We start from the raw sequence: 21,910 nt of genomic DNA, 5'->3' as shown, positions 1-21,910 counted from the left end.
CTAAGTTAGCATCTCATTTTCATAGGTTAACAAGATGCATCTATAAATTGAATGAGTCCAGTGCACATATGTTGTCATAAATGTTTATTTTTACCCTTAAGTTGGGTTAAAAAAAACCAAAAGTTGCAGCCAGTCCTCCCGAAGGTTGCCAGGTGATCAAAATACATTCCAGCTAGGGCTCCCATGATTAGTCGACTAGTCACGACTGATTTAATAGTCGACACGTCGTTTGAAGCTTTGTAAGATCACAAAAGCCGCAGGAATAAGTAGTAGGATTTAAGAGTGTAATAACGGACTGAAACAGAAGATGGCAGCACTGCATGTACAAGGATGCCAGCTGCCGTTAAACCGCGAAGAAGAAGAAGCTCTGTCCCAGAATTCATAGCGCAGCCCAGCTCAGTTTCCAACAATGGCGGCAGCTAGTTAGTTTTAATATTACTCTTATTATTCTTTCTGGGTCAAAAAATAAACGTTTAACATATTTTCAGGCGAGAATGTAGCTGTGTAAACCTCAAGTATCTGCTCAGTTTATCAAGACACCACATATTTTCAAAAGCGCTCCGACGTTTTCGGAGACGTCTGTTACCCACTAGCTCGATAGCTAGCCGGGGGCTAGGCTCACTAGAGCCGTGAGAACACCGGACTCCCGGCAAATCGTTTTCAAACCCACCGCCGTCTTTCACTACTCAGGTTAAATATATATAAGTCACTTAGATAACTTCAAAATGTTATTGTTTGGCTTTTTTAGTATTTTATTTGTTCCTGAGTAAATCGGTTTGGCTGAGATTAAAGTTATAGTTTTTACACAGCTGTCAAGCAGACAGCTGATTATCAGAAGTGTGAGATGCTCCAGAATTTACTCCGGTGTCCTGTTATATTTTAGATAGCAAGGAGTTTATTAAACTTCACCGACACAACCTGCAAATTTCATTAAAATTTAATAAACTATCATCTTGTCTTTATTTTTAGTTAGCACATACCTTAAAAACTTAAAGCTGTAAGCTAATGATAGTTATATGAGAGCAGATGCATGCTGGTGCAATAAGCTGTACGTTTTACCTCCAATGGATGATGATCTGATTAGTCGACTAATCGCAAAAATAATCGGTGAATAGTCGACTATCAAAATAATCGTTTGCGGCAGCCTTAATTCCAGCGTCAGATTACTTTATAAGTGTAATATCATAAATGCCTAAATATGTAATATAATGTCTTAAGGTTTATAAGTTATGTTTCTCTTGACAGAAGAAGAGATTTATTACCTCCTTATTTTATAAATAGTAATATTATGAGTGTGATGTTGATTCCCCTGCTATGTGACCACTTTTTCAATACATTTATAAAAATGTAGGAAAACCAACTTTACTGCTTTAATTCTGGCCCTTAAATGATCCAGTATCATCTCATCATTGCTTACTAAAAGCTTTTAGATTAATAGCCCGTCTTTTTTTCAGCCAGATAGTATATTCTTTAATGAAATGCTACATAGATAAATGAATAGTCTGATGAATAATGTAGATGTCGAAAGCTATAGCTCATTAGTGACACTAACTTAGCCAGTCTCCCGTCTTACTTTCTGTCCCCAAGTGCCAGAGAGTTGGAGCTGGAGGACAGACAGAGCCGACTGCAGCAGGAACTCAGGGAACGGATGGCCGTGGAAGGTGAATGCTCAAATGCAAATTAGCTGACGGGCTCTACAAATGAGCTCCCAGCGTTCATATCTGCATAATGTCTCTTTGTTTTCAAATTTGCACGGGCTTCTTTCAGACCACCTGAAATCTGAGAAGGAACTGGCTGAGGAGAAGCAGATCCTGAATGAGATGTTGGAAGTGGTGGAGCAACGAGATGCCTTGGTCGCCCTCCTGGAGGAGCAGAGACTTCGAGAGAAGGAGGAAGACAAGGACCTGGAGGCTGTTATGCTCTCGAAAGGCTTTAACCTCAACTGGGCTTGATGCGAGGGAAATCATTTCACGTCAAGTTTTTGACCGCTCGTAGGCGGTCTCAGTCTCACGTGGGCGTCTTTGATGTGGAGATATCTGCTGAACTTTGACACAGGCTTTTGGCCTAAAACTGTCACACCTAGAGCAGCGAATGTGTGAAGAACCCCAACAACATGATATGTACACGACGGCTGCCTGTGATGTTGGAGCAGTCTGCAGCGTTTACATATCCTCTGCCCGAAGGCAGTACATGTTAATCACTTTGCAGTTATGTTTGCTGTCTCGGTCTGTGGGTGGAGACGTGGTGTGTATATTCACAACTTTAACATCTCAACCTTGAAAATTGTGGCGGGGGTTAGGAGAGCGTTTAAAGACTTTGTTATCGACTATTTAAAGGGAAGAATGCAGTTTGGTCCTGCTGATGTACAGGAATTGTAAAAACAAAAATTAGGGGGGGAGGGGTGTAATCGAGTCCCATTATCAGTAGATGAGGGTCCTCGTCTTAGTGCTGCAGAGGTGTGTTTTAAATGTCAGAGCAAGGTCTCCTAGCTCGCTCTTTTCAGTCCGACTGTAGAACGGACTCTGCTGAAGCTGCCTTTTTTCTCCCTAGTGACAAACTCACATCAGCATCCTTCAGAAACCACAAATACATCATAAAAGGCTCCAGGGTTGTTGTTGTTGTTTTCTTTCCTTTTCCCCTGCAGAGTCTGTCACCACTATGAATCCATTAAATATGTCCATGTTTATGTATTTATTATCATGTTTTGCTTTTAACAGTTAAAAAAAATGGTTTTAATTTTATTTGTATTCACAGGAGAGTGCCCAGAATCTCATTATCTCGCATATCTCTCTTGTATCTCGCATACATGCCACTGCATGTCAGGAATTATGGCTTCAGGCACATAGAAGACTTGGATGCAAATATTTAAGCATTTCACATGAGTTGATGATGATGACGGGCCTCTCTGTGAGCTCTCATTGGCTGCGTATCACACTGACCGTTAACGTTTACAAGTATTTGTTCACATTTTGGTTCCTGCTTTGTTAAACAGTAGAAACAATCCTCGGGATAGACTGTATTAACAATGGGATGTTACTAACGACCTGATGTTACTGTTGTTAGTATGGGAGGACTTTCTGTGGGGAAGAGAGAACACTACACAACTATATACTGCAGTGTTAATACTTTAGCTTTGAAAAAGATGCCTTTTCATTTCCATTCTATAAACTTAAGTTATTTTTTTTGTTGTTTAGATTTTTTTTTGAGGTATCCAATAATCACATCTGTGTTTTCCACTGGAGCTCTTTTTTTAAAACAACACTTTTCTACAGCAGGTCCCCAAACTACACATAAATGGGACCCTAAAGAACTGCACAAGCTACATTGAATGAGAATATTGGTTTGGTTTATCCGTTGGACATCCTTGGTGGACTCGTAGGCCTCTTTGCCAACTGTACAAATCCAGGTGGGCACTGTTTTACAGTGTAGAAATGTCAGAGGCTATATTTATGACTTGTTTGGAGCTGTGAATATTACACAATTTTATGGGTTGTCGTTTTAGTTTGTGTGTTCCAAGGTTGACATGATTGTATTGATATTTATTAACCTGTGCAAATTGTATCATATGTAAAGAAAGCGAATCCTAATTTTTAAACTACTCTGTCGACAAACGACTTGTAATGTAAATGCTTCATGTAGCTAAAATTCATAGGGGTGTTGGATGTATGCTGAAAACGGCAATAAACGATGCAGTTCTTTTACGTGTTTGTCCTCTAAAAGCAAACTTTTTAATTGAATGTCTTATCGTTATGAGCAAGAGATTATTATTTTTAAACCTTTCTTTCCACCTTAGCCAGCCTGAGATGTTACTGTGACTTTTTCTCTGCTTTCATTACAAGCCCAGGCTTAATAAAGGATTAGCTGAGGCTTTCTACCGAGAACACAAAGTGCAGTAGCAGAAAGGAATTAATTCCTAAATGCAAATAGGCGGCTATATAATATATGGTGGGACTGCATAGATTTAAAGAAGTAGTAGAATCCTGTTCATATAGTATTATCTGTGCTTTTCCTGTATATTTCGAAACGCATTTAACTTAAATCTTAACTTCTACCTGCCTTTTAACTTGCCAAAGAAGATGTAGCGGGCACTGTGATGGAACCCAGGCATCTTAAAATTACCTGATATTTTATTGCTGCACTTCCATGAAATTGGGGGACTTGCATGAGGGAGAATAAAGAGGGTGGGGGCTGAAATGTAATCTTCTCGGCAGAGGTGGGGAAAATAGATTTTTAGTGCCTTGGTGTCAGACATCAAAAACCCAGAATTATACATTTAATACGTTTGATGCCCCCTGCCTGTTGAGTGGTCCTGTCATCTGTGAAAAATTAAATTTTTTCAAGCAAAAGCCAAGATAAATCCTACAACATTATTAAGACTCCCTGTCTGATAATTCTTGTAGTCACCGAGGATAGTTTCTCCTCCATAACCGATAAAGGCAGCAGGTTCTTTAAGTGAAGCAAACGGAATGTGGGGAAAATGTTTTTAACATTAAATAATCTTGTGGACTCGTAAATAGCAGGTCAGTTAACAAAATAAAGCGCATGCTTTCTGAAAACATTCCGACGTAGACTTTCTGAACGCTACTCGTGCACTTATTTTGAAAGAGTGTCAACGGGGGGCAAACTTCCGGCCTGTTTTTCTTGTTCGTTTTTTCTTTTTTTCTTTTTTATTGACCGAGAAATTGACCCACCAGCAGTTTTTTCGTGTCGGTGGAGAAGCTGAAAATTTAGAAATGACTTCCTCAAGCTTCAGGGACTGTCAGGTCAGTGACTCGGAGAAAGAAACTTTAAAGAAGGATGAAGAACAGAAAGCGACACTTTCTCTTAATTTGTTGCAATAACTAAGTGGCAGTAAGGATTGAGAAACACAGTTTGTTTTATTGAGATATGTATATTTAAAGTGAAAAAAGGACAAAACTGTTAGTTTACAGAAAAATATTCATGCAGGCGCATAAAGCAGGCAAACCTCGATAAGTATCCAGAACTTTTACAATTACAAGTAGATTTATTTAAGCTCTGGGTAACACTGGAATGCAATTGGCTGCCTTTACTCGATGAATCTTTAACCTCAGGTTGCTCAATCCAACGAGACAACAGCATGTTTGTCATACAAACGGCTTAGACACTGAAACCCAGCATTAACGTCTGCACCGCTATGTTCCCGTTTCTTGCAGGCGTGGAGGGCGGAGGGGCTTACATTGTCCACCAGCAGTAATGAGGCTTGTAAAATGTATGACGCCATACTCACGCAGGTAGCGTACCTGCTCCACATGCACACGCAGTTTGCACACCGTGGGTGTTTCAGGCTGTTTAAGATCTAAATTGTGTTTTAACCCCCCCAGTATGTGAAATGGAGGAACGATGACAGCTTGGGAGGAATTGAAGGATGCATTTCTGCTGTCCAGGCAGCTGACCCAAATTTTGGTAACTATATGTGGGGTTAACTATGCTCGATTTGTTATTGTATACAAGTTCTGATAAATAAGAAAAACAACAAAATAAGACTAAAGAAACCCTGAGATGATTAGTTTATACGCTGCAAGGAAAAACAATTAAATGTGGCTACTGCTCTTTAAATAAACATGTTAGAGGTCAGTCACTTCAGATTATTTCAGTGTTAGGTGTAGCTGGGAGGCGTCAGTTGTCAGCTGTCAGTTTGAGCTTTGATCAAGCATTTAGTTGTTGTTCATGCAAATGACTCTACCCTCCTTTGTGCAAGTTCAACACTTATTGATTCTCCGCAGAACTTGCAAGCTGCTTTTTAGTTTAGCTGCTGTAAACACACAAATTGATTGATCCTAATGTGTGGTTGCATAAGAAAAACAGTTTGAGGTCTTCTAAGTTTAACATTGCTGACAATACTAAATAAATGATAAACAAAAGGTGTGTGCAGTTGGGTAAATTAATAACAAGTACAATTATTTTTGCTGGCATCCTGGTTCAAACTGAATCTTGGACAAAAAAAGGAAGCATTGAGTTCATTAATTAAGCACATTCATTAATTATGTGGACAGAATAGACACCCTTTAAAATGCTGGCTGCTTGCACTCATTCATATCGGGGGCATACAGTGGAGATAAACTCCTCTTATTCTTCATCTCATGTTGCAAATAAACAGAAATGGAACCAAGAAGCTCCTGTAATATTTTACTTAAGTCCAAAGGCAAAACTTTACAAGTGCATGTGATTCTTTCCACATGAGAACTGCAGCTGTGGAAACCTCCAGCTGTTATTTGTTTTTCTTGTAGTTATGGGGCATGTGATAAGTACAGGCCTGGAGCTTGTGGCGACAACAAGCTCCACCAGGCTGGATGAGCGTCTGTCGAGTGCTGTGAGGAGGACGGTGGAACTCGCCAACAGCCAGGACATCACTTCCAGAGAGAGACTCCACGTCAAAGCCATGGAGCTCTTCTCACATGGGTAAGGTCCAGAGCCAGACCGCCACAGCAGGAGACGCAGTCACGAAGCAGCCCGTGCTTCATTGGGCTGTGTTTGAGCCAAATTTATCTTTGAATGTTTTCCTGCTCAGAAGGCCTCAATAAAGCCATGATGACGATATGAAACCTGTATCAGTCAGCAAACCCAATTCTCTAAATGTTCAAAGTGGTTGTGAATTTACAGGAAACTGATTGAAAAGCATGTTTATGATTGAAATGCATAACAAATGTAAAATCAATCAATCAAAAACCTCAATAATTGACATAAACACTTATTTTTTAAAAGCATACAATGTGCATCCTTTATCCAAGAGCACTGCAACAGTTATTTATGTGCACAAAACTGGTTTTATCAAAATTATTTTAAGGGTTAATTATTTAATACTATCAAAAATATTTCTGTTATAAATCTGTACAAATTCCTGATGTAATGACTTTAAAATGAAGTAACTTAATCATTGTCAGAGAGTTGTATGCTAAGAGAGACTCTTACATATTTAATCTTATCTGTCACTGGGGTCTGTAGTTGAAGTCTGAGTCGAAATGAGTTTCATTGAGCCAGAAGAAATGGGTTGAACTTGTTTTTTTTTTATATATAACAAAGAAGTACAAGTGTTTTTTTTGTTTTATCAGGTGATATTCATTCCCTAAGTTATTCGCCTTATGTGATACACTCTCTTACTACAGATTGTCTGCCAAGCTCTTCTGTAAAATTTCAGTCACAGTCCAGCAAGTAATATTTGAATTTTATATTCATTGTCTTATTTCCCCGGGGTATAGTCAGCTATACTGTAATATCGAGGAGCCATTTTGGCTCTCAGCATTGTCTTTGCGATACTTTCCAAGTCCCTCTAATCTGCTCACAAAGCATATTGACATTTGTGATTCTCCAGGTACCGATCAACTCTTTTTTTTCTTTCTTTTTTTAAACCGACACATTTGTCTCGTAGAAATTTTCCGAAAGCCTGCGAGGCATGGGAAGATATTCTGCTAGACCACCCGACTGATATGTTGGCCCTCAAGTTTGCACACGATGCTTATTTCTACATGGGAGCCCAAATGCAAATGAGGGACTCGGTGGTCAGGGTGCTTCCCCACTGGAAACCACACATGCCTTTGTCCAGGTACAAAAGACAGCTTAATGTTTGTTAATCTAAACATTGATGCCATGCATTGGGACAGTATGGATGCATATCTGCAAAACATACAGCATGTAAGCTAATGAGGCTTGTTTACAGTAAGTAGCTGTGCAGTGCTTAGTATTTTTGTGTTTAAAGTGTAAACTGTTAGGATGTTCTTTCACTCTCAGAGTAGCTTTGCATGATTCAGTTTGAAATAATATAATTATTTCCAGTATACTGTGGATTAGTGCAGCTCGTTTGTAAATTCACTGTCTGAAATGAGCCATATTAGATCTTTTTTTTAAAAATGTATTTGTTTACTTTGGTTTTGTGTGTATGTACGTGTGCACATACCTGCTCTCAGCTACCTCAATGGACTATATTCCTTTGGTCTCCTGGAAACTCGTTTCTATGACCAGGCTGAGAAAGTAGCCATGGAGGTGAGATTTTCTTCTCTGCTGTTATTCAAGCTGTTGCCATTATTGTAGCAGGGGGCTTTGGACTCTCATTAGTTCAACTCGGCAAGTAATTTGCTGTCAAAGACCTAAAGGAATAAACAGCAGACCCTTCAACACTCAGTGTGTAATGCATACAAAGTATGACATGAGGGTCACTGAAAAGTAGGGGTGGGGGAAAAAATCGATACTGTGTGGTATCGTGATATTTTGTTTGCTAATAATGTATCGATACAGGGACAGCAGAAATAGATATTTTGTTACAAAAAAGTTTTTTTTTCTGAGCAATTTTTTCTGAGTGAATTCCTTCACTGTCCAAATGTGTTTAACTTTTTTTTTTTTTGGCAGCAATAAACATGACAGTTTACTTATTTTAATTTAAGACATGTTTTATTTAATTAAGTTTAAAACTTTTTTTATTTAATGTAAAATTATATTTTGTTTTAATTTACTTTCAAATTCTTCAGTTGCTGAAGGGGCTGCATAGTTTTCATAAACTGCATAGTTCAGAATAGCTATAATTGTACCAGATGGTTGATTCAGTTAAGTTGGACTAGACTGTAATACAAACCGTTCAGTTTGTCAACAATAAAACTGAAATGAGAGAAAGACTGAGTGTGAGACTTTGATATTAGATAAAATGAATATTGATAAAGTTTACCTTTATGTACAGAATCTGAATATCGCAAAATATTTTTAAGAAATTGCAATAATATCGTATCGTGTGTTAAGATGTGTGAAAATGTCGTATCGTGGGATGTATGGTGATTCCCACCTCTACTGAAAAGATTGGGAAACATCATGTTGAGTGTTTAGAATGCAGTTATTTTGTATCTAGTTACTTATCAACACGTTCATCGCTTCTTCTTGCTTCAAACTGGTAACTCTCTTGTGAAGGGGCTCGCTCTAACTCCCGACGATGCTTGGTCAGTCCACTCTGTAGCCCACGTTTGTGAGATGAAGGCAGAGTTGGACAAAGGCTTGAAGTTCATGGAAAGTAGAGAGAAAGACTGGGAGGTACGATGACTTTGTTCTTTTCTGTTTTTGATTAATCGCATGCAAGTAATCTGTTCCATAGACGACTGAATTATATTACATATCCAAACAGCCCCGGGAAAAGTATTTGAAATCTGTAATGTTTAATTCCAGGTGACTGACATGCTGGCCAGTCATAACTATTGGCACTGGGCTCTATTTTTCATCGAGAAGGTAAAGATGATAATGGGTTTTTCAGTCAGGCGGAAAGCTGGCAGTCACAGTGTTTGTGGAGAATGTATTTATGATATTGTCTCCCATAGGTAATTTGAAGCCTGGGGTTGATTATATTGTAAGATTAATTTGTGTTTGCATTTGGGCAACTCGATTTATCCACGTTGCTTATTTCTCACTGCTCAAGTTATTCAAATTTGTCTCTCTCACCTCCTCCACAGAGGCAACACGAAGCTGCTCTGCAAATATACGACACTCAGGTTGGTTTCTGTTGAAAGTTTGCATCTAAACTTTAATACTATAGCTGTCTGAGTACATACACTTAGTAATTTCCAGAGTCACGCATGCACAACTACACAAGAGACGCAGACTAATGCAGTTTGATGTGCTCGTTGTGAGTCAAGAAGGTAAGCGTGAACAGAAACGAAAGTCAAATCCATATTCATATGTCAGAGCCAGGGAACCACCCACACTCATTTCAGTGTCAACAGCCAAAGCGGATTATTTTTCGTGATACTCCAAAAATAGGAGAGACAATTTGAAAGTACATCTCTTTGATGTCCTGCACCTTTAGAATAATACTTCTCAGCTAAAAGTTCGAACGCAAAAGAAATTCTGAAATTCACATCAGCAAAGTTCAGCAAACCACACATCTCGTTTTTTTCTTTTCTTTACTTTATTTCTCTGAACTGTACACAACGTTGTGTACAGTCATCATGGACACGAATGTCACGGATTTTTGGCTGACTTTCTTTGAAGTGTTAGTTGGATACACCTTTAAATATTTAAAAACAAGAATTTGGCTTAAAAGTTGGATTTTAGTTTAGATTTTTTTCTAATCCATCAAAGGTCAGAATCGTACGTACAGGCTCAAATATTTAAATACACTTAAGTCTATTAATAAGGGTCGTACATTGTCTGGTAATTTGACAAGGTGAAGACCTGTTAACTTACAGCATACAAATTATTTGCTCGACATCACCTGCTGAATTGATCAATGCTCAGAACTAGGGATGGGTATCGTTTAGGTTTTATCCGATACTGGTACCAAACCGGTAGTTTTGAAACGGTGCCGGTGCTTAAAGAATGAAGAACACAAACTTTGTCCAAAAACCTCTCATGTTCAGCTGCTTTTTTGTAAAAAGATAACAATGTTAGCCTTTTCTGCAGCTATGGGGCATATATGGTATCACTCTTGGCTGGAAGCAACTTAAACAATGGAAAAAACACAAACTTTGTCCAAAAACCTCTCATGTTTAACTGTTTTCCACTTTTTCTTTGGTCATTTTAGCCTTTTTGGCCAGGGTGAAGGGAGTATCTGCCATCAAACAAGAAGACAGCCGCATGTAACTACAATGGTGTTTGCTAGTTCACCTTACATGCATTAATGTAATAACGTGGTTAGCCTACTCAACGTAAATTACACACGAACAACATTAAGCTACTCACGCAGAGAAGAACGGCTGCTGCTGCATCATCATCATTTCTGCTACACTGGCAGGGCTAGGGGCCAGGACTCTCCTCTTCGGGATTTTGGGGGATGTTGCTAACTCCGGGTCCGATAACAGGCACCACACCTGCAGTAGATGTGCTCGGTGTGAGGTCTCGCAGCAAGCTATCAAATATGGCGCATTTCTCGGCTTTTAAAAAAAACGCTATGCGTCGCCAGGTGTTTCATCAGATTTGAGGTGTTACCTCCTTTGACAGTATCACAGTATCAGCTTAAAGCACTTGTTGCAGCTGCTGAGTTTGCATCTTTTGCTGTGAAGTACAGCCAGACTTTGACCGCTTCGCCTTGGGCATTTTTAATCTGTAGCTCTGCTCTAAAAGAACGTACGTACCTGGACCCGCCTACTATCCTCGGAAAAGTAAAATGATTGGCTAGAATTCAAAGTGTGTGACATCTCAGGGGGAAAAAAAGCACAGAAATGTGCGCTGCTTTCGGTCTGGTTACTACAGTTTATGTCGGATACCGGTACCCATCCCTACTCAGAACAATGGGAAAGTCCAAGGAACTTGTGTAGATTTACACAAGTTGGAAAGGTCTCTCTGAGCCATTTCTAAACAACTGGAAATTCTAAGATCATCAAACTACAAAACTATTGAACATAAGTAAAAGTTATTCAGGTATGTCACAGCTTTGCTGAGGTCTAGAAGAAGACCCAAACGGTCAAAAATCCTGCCATGAACAGGAAGCTGCTGGAACACCAGCTGCCCAAAAGCTAACTGCCAACTTTATGCTGATGATGCAGTTATACACGTACCAGCTAAGTCACCTGGTGAAGCAGCAGACACCTTAACGGTACATCTAAATGGTGTCCAAAAATGGCTGGAACAAAATCATCTTGTACTGAATTAAAAAAAAACCAAAAAAAAAAACAGTTTCTATGTGTTTTTCGATTAGGAAACAAAATTCATCTGATGATTTTAAAATCAACCTAGGGAACGAAGAAATAAAGGTGGTCAAAGATTTTAAGTTTTTAGGAATAATTTTAGATTCACATCTTAAATTTGACGAGCATGTAAAGAAGATCTCTAAGACGGTCAAGGCTAATCTGAATTGTTTTAAGTTAATTCGGCACTATATATATATATATATACACTATAGTTATTTATGCATTCTATGATATTTTCACATTTTTCATATTGTATGACAGTTTGGACCCAAGCAGCACCATCTACAATTCAGCCTGTGGTATCCTTATATAACCAATCTTTAAAAATAATGGATAAAAAATCGGTTCGGTGGCATCATTGTCACATTTTACAGAAATATAATTTACTTAGTTTTAAGAGTTTTAATCATTGGTGTTATCTTAAATTAGTTTTTAAATGTATAAATAGGATGGCCCCAGAGTGTCTCAATAGATACTTTCAGAGACAAGACAGTAATCGCATTACTAGGAGTAAGGGGAACGGCAACTGCAAGATATTATATCGCAGATCTCGGTCAGTCAGCTTTTTCTATAAAGGCCTGCCATCTGTGGAACCGATATCAAACTGATTACAGACATTAGATCTTTTACATTGAAGGTTAAAGTGTGGTTAAAGGGAAACCAAAGTTGTAGTCATTTTATCTGATGATTTTAATTTTATTTTAAATTATTGTCTATCAATTGTAATTGTGTTTATGATGTAATTTGGTTTTATGAAAATGTATGTTTTATTGTAATATGTATTTATTTAGATTGTAAGCCCAACAATGGACAATTGTTGAAAATTAGCAGTAGCTATAAACCTATGTGCGGTACATCAGTCTCATGTCTTGCACTTGAACTATGTTTAACTGGACCTTTTAAATAAATAAATTCAGTATTCAGCGTCCACAGTGAAGCATCGCTATGAACCGAGAAACAAAGCCCCTGCTGCAAAATTCAAGCACAACTGAACCGAACCCACAGAGACGAGCTAAATGCCTTGTGGAGAAAAGTTTTATGGTCAGACAAGACAAAGATTGAGCTGTTTGACCACAATGACGAGGAAAGTTTGGAGAAGTAAAGGTTAGAATAGGCTCCCAGCTGTCAGTCAAGGTGGGGGTAGCATCAAGCTCTGGGGCTGTTTTCCTGCAGTTGATACTAAAGGACTACCTCCAACTTCTTCTTTACCTCAAGTCAACAGCTAGACAGCTGAAACTTGGATACACAATAAGTGACATTTAACCAAATATTAGTTATATACTGTATATGCATGTATGTGGCCCAGTTCTTGTTTTTATAGTCCTTAAAGATGTATGCTCTACAATTACTTGTAGAGCAAAAAGACCATGACATTCATGCCCATGACGAGTGCATGTAAACGTCTGTATGGTGATTAGAATGAATAGTGACGACAGTGTGTTGTGTTCAACTAAGGTTTTCAGGCGTTGCAAGGCCTCGGGAGCCATGTTGGACATTGTAGATGCCTGTTCATTACTGTACAGATTGGAAATGGACGGTAAGATATAGAACAAACTGCATGCTAAAAATACATCTCAGAAGACACTCTGATTAAAATTCAGGAGCAATGCATTTTTCTGTGCTCATAGAATATGTTTAAAATGATGCCAGCTGGCAAAACGCTGCAACATTTCCTAATGTGTTACTAATGGGCTGACGGGCAACTGGAACAAATAATTTAAGATAATTTAAGACAGTATGGTGTTGAGTGAAACTGCTAATGAGGTGAGATAATCTCAGTTGCCATCCTTCGTTAATTTGAACCTCAAAAGCGCTTTGTTGGAAATTAAGGTAATTAACAGAACCTCTGACCACATTTTCTTCCTACTCTGTTTTAGAGAGACATTTACAGCTGACTATGCAGCCTTCAAGCTGTATTAGCGTGTTTGTTCCTGCATGTTTCAGGAGTGTGCGTGAAGGAGCGTTGGCAGGAGCTGCTCCAAGTAACTCGGCCTCACACTGACGATCACGTGACCTTGTTTAATGACCTCCACTTCCTTATGGTGTCGCTGGGAGCTAAAGAGACTGGGACTAGTCGGCGTCTGCTGGAGGGCCTTCAGGAATTGGCGAAGTAAGTTGTTTTTTTTTGTTTGTTTTTTTGATCAAGGTCTTTTTATTGAACAAAGAATTGCTTCCAACAACAATTACGGCAATAGTAACAAACAGTCGTGCTCACCCCCCCCCCACCCATCCAGAACAGTGTAACTAAAACCCAGCCAGAGAGGAAAGAAGAGTTAAAATAAAATAAAATTACAGATACAAAGTAAATAATAAAATAAATGAACAACAGCAAGGGAAAAAAACAAAACAAACAAAAAAAACCCACTCACACGCACATTAAGCGATAGTATCCGGACTTAATCTTTCAAAGTAAGTAAGAAAAGGTTGCCATGTGTCATAAAACCTCCGAACCGAACCTTTTACAGTGTAGCCGATCTTTTCCAGCTGAGTATAGTACATGACATCCTTAACCCATTGCCCATATACAGGTGGAAGTGGCTCTTTCCATTTCAATAACATCATTCTACGGGCCAAAAGAGTGCAAAAGGCCAGAAGATCAGAGTGTGATTTGGAAAGACTGGCATCACAAGGCGTCACCCCAAAAATAGCTATAAACGGGCAGGGTGCAATTGGAACACCAAATATGTTGGACATGGTTTCAAATATGCTTTTCCAAAAGCTACCCAGTTTTGGACATGCCCAGAACATGTGAAATAGGGAAGCAGGCTCTCGTTTGCACCGGTCACATGTGGGGTCAAACCCATCTTTGATTTTGCTCAGTCTAGTTTTAGACCAATGGAGACGGTGAACCACTTTGAACTGAATCACCACATGTTTAAGGCAAATAGATGACGAAGAAATTCTATTGATTATCTTATGCCAAGTCTCATCTGCAATCCGTTGGCCAAGATCACTTCCCCATCGTTCCCTAAGTGATTGCAATGTGGACAGCCTAAAATGGCGAAGTAAGTTTCGTGCCATTTCTTCTCTTCACTGCACACCTCAACACTCTGTCAGGCTTACATAAGAACAACACAAGCCTTATGTAAAATGGAGACGAGACTGAGCGTAGGATGCGAGAGAGTGAATACAGTCAGAGAGGGTCTTCCCTCTGCAGCAGATGCCTCTGAGGGATTCTGCAGTTATAATGGCCGGTGCTCTTCGTTTCGTCGAGCCTACAAACCACAGAACAGCTCACATTTAAAACCAGCCCTTAAAGCTGTCGTGCTTTCACTATTACTTAAGACGTGTTGGATTTCTTTGAAAGTGAGTTAAGTAAGAAAATGTAATTTTCTCCTCATCGCAGCTTTACTTTGAGTGTATTAGACGAGCTGCACGCATGTTCAAGCGCAGCATGCATCAATTACATCTAGCTTATTACTTTTATTACCTGGGTCTTTGGAGGATTGCATAGTTTAAACTAACCCATATTTTTTCCATGTGGTAATTATACAGTCAGAGGCAGTCACGCGGAGTATTTGCTAATCTGAGAAAGCTTAAGGACAGTGACGTGAATCCTTCTCAGATGTCTTTGCAGCTTTCCCTCCAGATTGACTGCTGTAGGGAGGAGACTGGGCCGCAGAAGTTTGGATAAGTGCAACAGCAGCACTTTTTTCCCCCCAAAGACAAACCTAAGAGAGTCATTCTCTGAAGTCATTTCAGATGGACTAACACTTCACGAAGCTTTTAATGCACTTACAGCAACATAACAAGTGTTTCAATTCACATTATATTAGATGCACTTCACTGAACTCGCTTCTGTTCAGTTCGTCTCCATTTGTGTGAGGAGGGCAGACTTAGACACCAACATGCTATCACACATGGAGAGCCTGCCACAAGGGAAACTTCCACAAAAGATAAAGGAGAGGGAAACATTCTGTGTCTTTACAAGTCAGCAACAAATGTAGAAATAAACTAACTAGCTACAAAGTGTCGTTTTCCAGAATGTGTCCTTTATGTTTGCTTTAATTTTCTTTTTGCAAGACAAACCAGATGCCTGGATTTCTACTCTCACAAAACATTTAATGCTGATGCCTTCTTTGAGAAGCATCAGCATTCTTCTTTGAACTGCGCAAACAATGTGCAAAGCAGCAAATAAATCTTTGCCCCACAACATTCAGAACTTGTTCCAAATAAGACCAAATACTCATGACCTGAGAGGAATCCTTGTGTTCAGCAAGCCAGTAGTAAGGACAAATGTAAAATATCAGAGCATTACAGTCAGAGGAGTTAGTGTGTGGAACACCTGTACACATGAAATCAAGACATCAATACAAAAATTCACACGATTGTTCAAAAAAAATAAATTGCATGAATATAGGAAATCTTCCTCTCAGTGACTGAGTTGTCTCATTGTGTGTTTCTTAAGGTGTTTGTCACATAGATATAAAACAAGCTCAGAGATTAGGCGGGTGTTATAGACAGAGTGATTAGTTTATGTAAAAATGTAGTTTGTTGTTGTTCTGGTTTACGTGCTGAAAATGGTTTTTATTTGTGTATGTTCAATGTGTTAGACTTGTACATAGTTAACCATATATGATCAAATAATGTTGAATCCTGGATATGGATTTGTAAGCAATGAAATTTGAAATAAGGGGGTAGGAACAAGAAAAGTGTAAACTTCATCCTACTCCTTTTCGAGCACACGCATTCTGTAGACAAAGATATCTACATGAAAACTTGATGATTTTTAAGTTTTGTTTTTTGTTTTTTTCTGTTGTTATTTCAATTATATTTGCATGTTCGAAATAAAATTATATCTATCTATCTATCTAGATGCAGCATTAACAGTTTTTAACTTGTTACTCTGTATCTTTGGCTCCTTTTATAAGAAAAGTTGTTTCCTTTTTTTTAAACCATGTTTTTCTTGCACAGGGAGCCAGGAGACAATCAGCAGCATCAGCTGGCCGGGACTGTAGGGATATCAATGTGCCAGGCTATGCTGGAGTACAACCAGGGTAACTACGGTCAAACTGTGGAGCTGCTATACCCTTTACGCTATCGCATGGTAGCCATAGGTGGCAGTGATGCACAGGTAAGTCTGAAAGAATTTATTAACTGTTAAAGAAAATCATTTGAAACTGCAGCTCTCCTAGTGAACTGCTGAAAATGTTTAAGCCTCGAGGCTTTACTATCTTTGGATATCATTGCTCAGACTTTGTTTTCTTGAGCAAGAGTGAAATCCTTGATGCTGTAAAAACAGGTCAGAGGTTAGGAGTGTTGTGCAGAAAAGCTGCAGTCTTTCTATCTATGAACATACCAGATTGTGTGAAAATGTGGAGTGCAGCGCACCAGTGTATGAATAATGAACTCTTTTATGTTATTTTTGTTCTGAGAACCGTTCTCTAAGGCGTCACAGTTGACATAAAATGTAACACAATCTAACACAAAATGAAGAATGTCTTTTTACAACTGAAAGAGGTTTGTGTCTAATAATGTGTTTGTGTATTGTTGTTGTCAGAGGGATCTGTTTAATCAGCTGCTTATTCATGCGGCGATGAAATCAGAGAATAAGCACCACCAGAAGCTGGGAAGGTGAGGAGCAGCAGGGATTTCAGGCTTCATGCTTCAGTGTGTTTTTGCATGGGAATATGCCGGAAGATTGTGTGAGGGGAAATAAAACCCCATCTTTCATTCACTGAAACATGGTTTTGTTGCGATTGCTGTCCACTCCGATTTTCTTTAACTGCTTTCCATCTGCATACAGAGCACGAGCTGCTTTTATGCTCCTATTATGTAACTGACATCCGTGTCTGTACAGCATGTTATACTTTCATTATTGATCAGCTTAGCATCTCAGCCTGCAGTCTCTTTGAATCTGTGTTCATGTCTTTGCGCTGTCTTGTGCTGAATTTCCCCAGATGTCTTCTGGCAGAGCGCGATGCCGTGAGGCCAAACTCCCCTCTGACCCGTCGTCTGATGCAGAAAGCTCTCGCACTTCAGGACTAGAGGTGCACAAACCAGTTCCCGTACAAAAAAACAAGCATTGTGGGTTTAAAAGATTTAACGATCAAGAGCTTGGAATGTTAAGAGAGTGGAAACCTTTCATGCAAATCTCATTGTACTTACTATAGACTCCAAGTATTCAATAATTAATACGCAGCTGTAAGCTAGTTTGACATGAAAAAATATGTAAAATTTAATTATTCACATTTCTGCAATAAGTTATGTGCAATTTCTTTTTTTATAATTTTATTCATTCCAAAAATTGTTAATTTTTTCCCAAATAATTGTGTTTCCATTTCTCTCACTTTCTGTATTTAAACAAATAAACTAACATTTGCTTCCATAAATATTCTATATTGATTGTTTAGCATATCAGGGCTTCAAATGATGATTAATATTACTGCCACTGGATCTTGACTTGTAATGCTCAGCAATAATAACCCCCCCCCCCCCCCCCCCCCTCCCAACCCTGTTTAGCTGGTTTAATGCTGTTGTATGTTTTATAAACAGTCTTAAGTCCTTTCATTTATTTAGTTACTGTACTGCTTGGTATGATTTTGAAATTGCTTTTACATTGTTGTAAAAAGATTTCCACTGGGCTAAATTGAGTAGCAGCTGTTGAACTGGTGCTACAAGGCTGAACCGCGACTGAAAGGTGGGAATGTGGTGATAAAGCTGCTGAAATACATAAAAATGTGAGATTTAAAGAAAGAGAAAAATGTTTTGTTGAGGAAAAATAGCATTTTGAAATTTCAAGTACCTAGAATGTTATATTGAAATATTGTAACATTTTAAAATGAGCTTCCTTTGATTAAAAAAAATCAAAAATGTAACATTTATTTCTTTGATTAGAGTTTAAAAAGAACTGATTTAATACTGAACACTTTTATCTATATCTATGTGTCTGTATATGTATGTATCTACTAGAGATGGCACGATACCACTTTTTTATGTCCGATACCGATATCATAATTGGGACATGGTTGGGAATGGTTGGCGATATTAAAGTCCTGTTTGTGGCACATTAGTATATGTGAGGGGGCAAACTCCTCAAGCTTTATTCTTTCACTCATGAAAGAATAAAGCTACATTGAAACCAAGCACACCATTGTTTTTCTTGTGGCCCTCTTCCTATTGAAAAAACAAAACTTGTATCCAAGATGGCCGACTTCTAAATAGCCACCGTGGTCACCACCCATCTTGAGGAGTTTGCCCCTCACATATACTAATGTGCCACAAACAGGACTTTAATATCACCAACCATTCCCATGTTATTACGGTGTATCCATATAAATGGCCCACCCTGTATATCCATGTATGTAACATCAGCAATAGGCTGACATGTCTATGATAAATAGTGTTGAAGAAATATTATACAAAAAACAATCTTTGGACTTGCAAAATAAATTCGTCACAGTTGTGACTTATGAAACACTTGAAGTGTGTGTTGGTGCGCTATAGAAACAGCTACGAGGACAATGCTTTACCCACATTCTGCTCTCTGTCTTTCATGGACAGCTGAAGGTCTGTATCTGTTTGACCAACACAGGGTTGCAGAACAGATGGCCCACAGTGAAGAGTACGTACACTGCATATTGGCTGCATTCGCACAAAATCCAGTGTGACACCTTCTTGCCTGGTTGTGTGGAGGTGTGGCTACGCCTACCTTGACTTTACAATCAGAAATTGTTTGATTTACAGCAGTAGTGTGTGAATGTTGTTTCCAGACCTTTAAAACACGACACATAATGACTCGCTTCATGTGAGCTGATGTTCCTTGATAAACAGTAACATAAAATAATAAATGCATATGTTTTAACTCAATTCTATAAGCAAACTTTTCACATTTAAAGAGATGAAATCTTGACGTCAATGTTCAAAACCGCTTAATAATATATACACTTGGCATATAATTGACTATAAATAATACATTAAAGTGCATCACACTTGTATACCTGTAGGCAACCACATGTTAAGAATATCACATGCCCGGATATTGCAGTAGTAGCTGTAGAGAAGATGTCCTTGAACATGTCAGAGAAGCTGAGTGGAGTACTGCGAGTTCCTTTCTTTCGTTTTCTTCCCCTCTGTCGTAGCGCTCTCACAACACTGAGGTAATCTCATCTTGAATCTGAGAGATCAGGATCTGGGACAGCACAATTCCTGCAATCTAGAGGACAACAGCAGCCACTTTAGATCGCAGAAGAGGCTCTCTGTAACTGTACGTTCTGTACCGAGCATCTCAAGGTCCCTTAGCAGGGTGCTGCAATGTGGCGCTGGGAAGAAAGGTTCCCAAATTAGTTGAGACTGACTCAAACGAGTCACTTAAAATAATTGCGCACTCACATTTGCACGCGCCTGTCAAGCCGATCATAAGGTGTTCTTACAGAGAGAAACCAAACCATTGGGTTGCAAACACAGCTTTTAAACAGCAGTCCATAATTAACACTTTGGCTTGTTATGCAAACAAAGTAAGTGTCAGTAAGTGTTTTGAGAGGATATGCAAGACTTAAAAGAGAACTTCATCAGATTTACGGCACATCAAAGCATTAGAAAACTAATGCAATTGCTCTGTCGGGCCTTGTGGGTAATTTGTGCTTCTCTTCAAATTCACTGCAGAGCCGATCGTGCAGATGAGAATGAAACAAATCAGTTTAAACATCCTGTGCTAAAGTTACACCTTCTGCTAGATTGCCATTTAATATTAGCTGAAACATTTCAATAAGTAAACAGAGTAATTATTTAGAGGCAGCTCGTTATAAGTGCTAATTTGATTTCATGTTTGCCTAATGTGTATCGAATGGTTTTATTTAGTTATCATGGCGTGTTTTTAGCATCATTGGTAGAGGGGCAAAACAAAATCATCCCCATAACACATCCTGTCAGCATTTTGTCATTTAGGTGGTCTTAGGCAGAGATGGGCAGTAACGTGTTACTGTAATCCGATTACTTTTTTCAAGTAACGAGTAAAGTAAGGGATTACTATTGCAAAAACGGTAATTAGATTACCGTTACTTTCCCGTAGGAACGCTGCGTTACTGCGTTACTAAAACCATGATTTTTTTTGCGAGAATGTCTCATGACAGTGACGTAAGCGAGTGCGACGTTCGTGACAACAGCTGTGTGCAGATCAACAATGGATCATATATCGAGTGCAGAGAGAGTATGAGCGTGCAGCGTTTAAAGCGTGGAAGTACTGACCTTACTTTGAGTTTGATTCCATAAAAAGTGACAAAAACATTAGTGTCCGTTGTGCGTGGGAAGAAAACTTCTTTTTACAGCGAAAAAACCCCTAAACTTCCGAGCAAGCACCGAGTAGCTACGACGTAATGGGAAACTCACAGAGAAACTCGCGGATTCTTCCACTGACCGCTGCACACCTGCACCAGGGTAACCCTCCGCCTACCCCACTCCTGCTTTACAGGTGAAAATAGAGCAACAGGACCGCTAGTCTTTGACTTTATTTATTTTCTGCTGTGTTTTACTTGCATCTATTTGAAAGACTGAGTGTAAACACACAAAAATATTTTATTTTATGTGCTGGAATGTGCAGAAAATAGGTTTAAATGTTAAACTAATTTCTTCCAGTCAGAGAATGTTGCATATAATTTTATTTTTACTTGATGCATAAAGTTAAAAGATTAAAACTAATAAAACAAGTTTTAAAAAGAGACTTTTCCATTTGATTACATTTTGTATGATGATTATGCAGAAAAAGTAGAATTGGGCTGAGAGATCTATCACTTTATCACCTATTCAGGTTGTAAATCGTGTTTTTAAAAAGTAACTAAGTAACTAAGTAATTAATTACTTTTGAAAATAAGTAATCAGTAAAGTAACAGGATTACTTTTTGGGGGAAATAATCAGTAATTAGTTACTGATTACTTTTTTTCAAGTAACTTGACCAACACTGGTCTTAGGTGTGAATATATTTCTCTTTTCAGGCTTGTTCATGATGGGAAGTTTTGGCAGGTAAGTAGTATAAAGAACTGCCATTACAATAGAAGGCGTCAGCATAGATGTTTGGCATAGATGTTTGGTTTTGGTTTATGGGACAACATGGGGTTGGATTTAGAAGAGGAAGAGGAGCTTCAAGAGGAGGCCTGTCTATTTTCAAATTCTGGCATTTCAGATTCTCTAGATTTCCGTCTGCTGCAGCTGAAATGCTGGAGGATTGTTGCACAGTGAGAATCAGGGAGTCATCAGCATCTCTTAGACATATTACATTATCACACACACCCCTCTACCTCTGTTGCACATTAACCTGCACTCATTCTAGGATAGTGTAATAAATGAATAATGTGCA

At 38.7% G+C, this 21,910-nt stretch overlaps 3 protein-coding genes across 12 annotated transcripts in view; 2 read left to right on the top strand and 1 right to left on the bottom strand.

Moving 5' to 3' along the window:
* mical3a (microtubule associated monooxygenase, calponin and LIM domain containing 3a) overlaps window positions 1-3,701 on the top strand; it is a 93,532-nt gene extending 89,831 nt beyond the window's left edge. For all 9 annotated transcript variants that reach the window (XM_087842849.1, XM_087842847.1, XM_087842848.1 and 6 more), the window contains 2 exons: window positions 1,588-1,661; window positions 1,768-3,701. In XM_087842849.1, coding sequence (XP_087698975.1) covers window positions 1,588-1,661; window positions 1,768-1,952 — 259 coding nt within the window. In that variant the 3' untranslated portion in view covers window positions 1,953-3,701. The remainder of the gene's footprint in view (window positions 1-1,587; window positions 1,662-1,767) is intronic.
* A 939-nt stretch (window positions 3,702-4,640) lies between these two features.
* ttc38 (tetratricopeptide repeat domain 38) lies at window positions 4,641-19,061 on the top strand. 2 transcript variants are annotated; one of them, XM_087842843.1, is made up of 14 exons: window positions 4,641-4,763; window positions 5,175-5,252; window positions 5,343-5,424; window positions 6,249-6,420; window positions 7,388-7,561; window positions 7,923-7,998; window positions 8,911-9,030; window positions 9,163-9,222; window positions 9,444-9,482; window positions 13,074-13,155; window positions 13,563-13,728; window positions 16,533-16,692; window positions 17,119-17,192; window positions 17,519-19,058. In XM_087842843.1, the coding sequence occupies exons 1-14, from the start codon at window positions 4,734-4,736 to the stop codon at window positions 17,604-17,606; spliced, it is 1,401 nt and encodes a 466-aa protein (XP_087698969.1). In that variant the 5' UTR covers window positions 4,641-4,733; the 3' UTR covers window positions 17,607-19,058. The 2 variants fall into 2 exon arrangements, with proteins under 2 accessions (XP_087698969.1, XP_087698970.1); XM_087842844.1 differs by lacking the exons at window positions 5,175-5,252; window positions 5,343-5,424 and having other exon boundaries at window positions 4,678-4,763; window positions 17,519-19,061.
* tspan33b (tetraspanin 33b) overlaps window positions 19,058-21,910 on the bottom strand; it is a 15,092-nt gene continuing 12,239 nt past the window's right edge. The window contains exon 8 of the mRNA XM_087842845.1: window positions 19,058-19,773. Within this exon, the coding sequence (XP_087698971.1) occupies window positions 19,705-19,773 (69 nt within the window). The 3' untranslated portion in view covers window positions 19,058-19,704. The remainder of the gene's footprint in view (window positions 19,774-21,910) is intronic.

The sequence above is a fragment of the Neolamprologus brichardi genome, chromosome 7 (assembly GCF_056152115.1).
Source record: "Neolamprologus brichardi isolate AB-2024 chromosome 7, ASM5615211v1, whole genome shotgun sequence".
Taxonomy (NCBI): domain Eukaryota; kingdom Metazoa; phylum Chordata; class Actinopteri; order Cichliformes; family Cichlidae; genus Neolamprologus; species Neolamprologus brichardi.
The sequence above is the reverse complement of the archived record's forward strand: the minus strand, read 5'-3'. Positions and strand labels throughout refer to the sequence as shown.

Excerpts from the sequence above, each read along its gene's own strand:
- ttc38 (XM_087842843.1), top strand. The coding sequence starts at position 4,734 with ATGACTTCCTCAAGCTTCAGGGACTGTCAG. Across the intron at positions 7,999-8,910 it reads CTGAGAAAGTAGCCATGGAG|GGGCTCGCTCTAACTCCCGA; the intron begins GTGAGATTTTCT and ends TCTCTTGTGAAG. Across the intron at positions 9,483-13,073 it reads TGCAAATATACGACACTCAG|GTTTTCAGGCGTTGCAAGGC; the intron begins GTTGGTTTCTGT and ends TGTTCAACTAAG.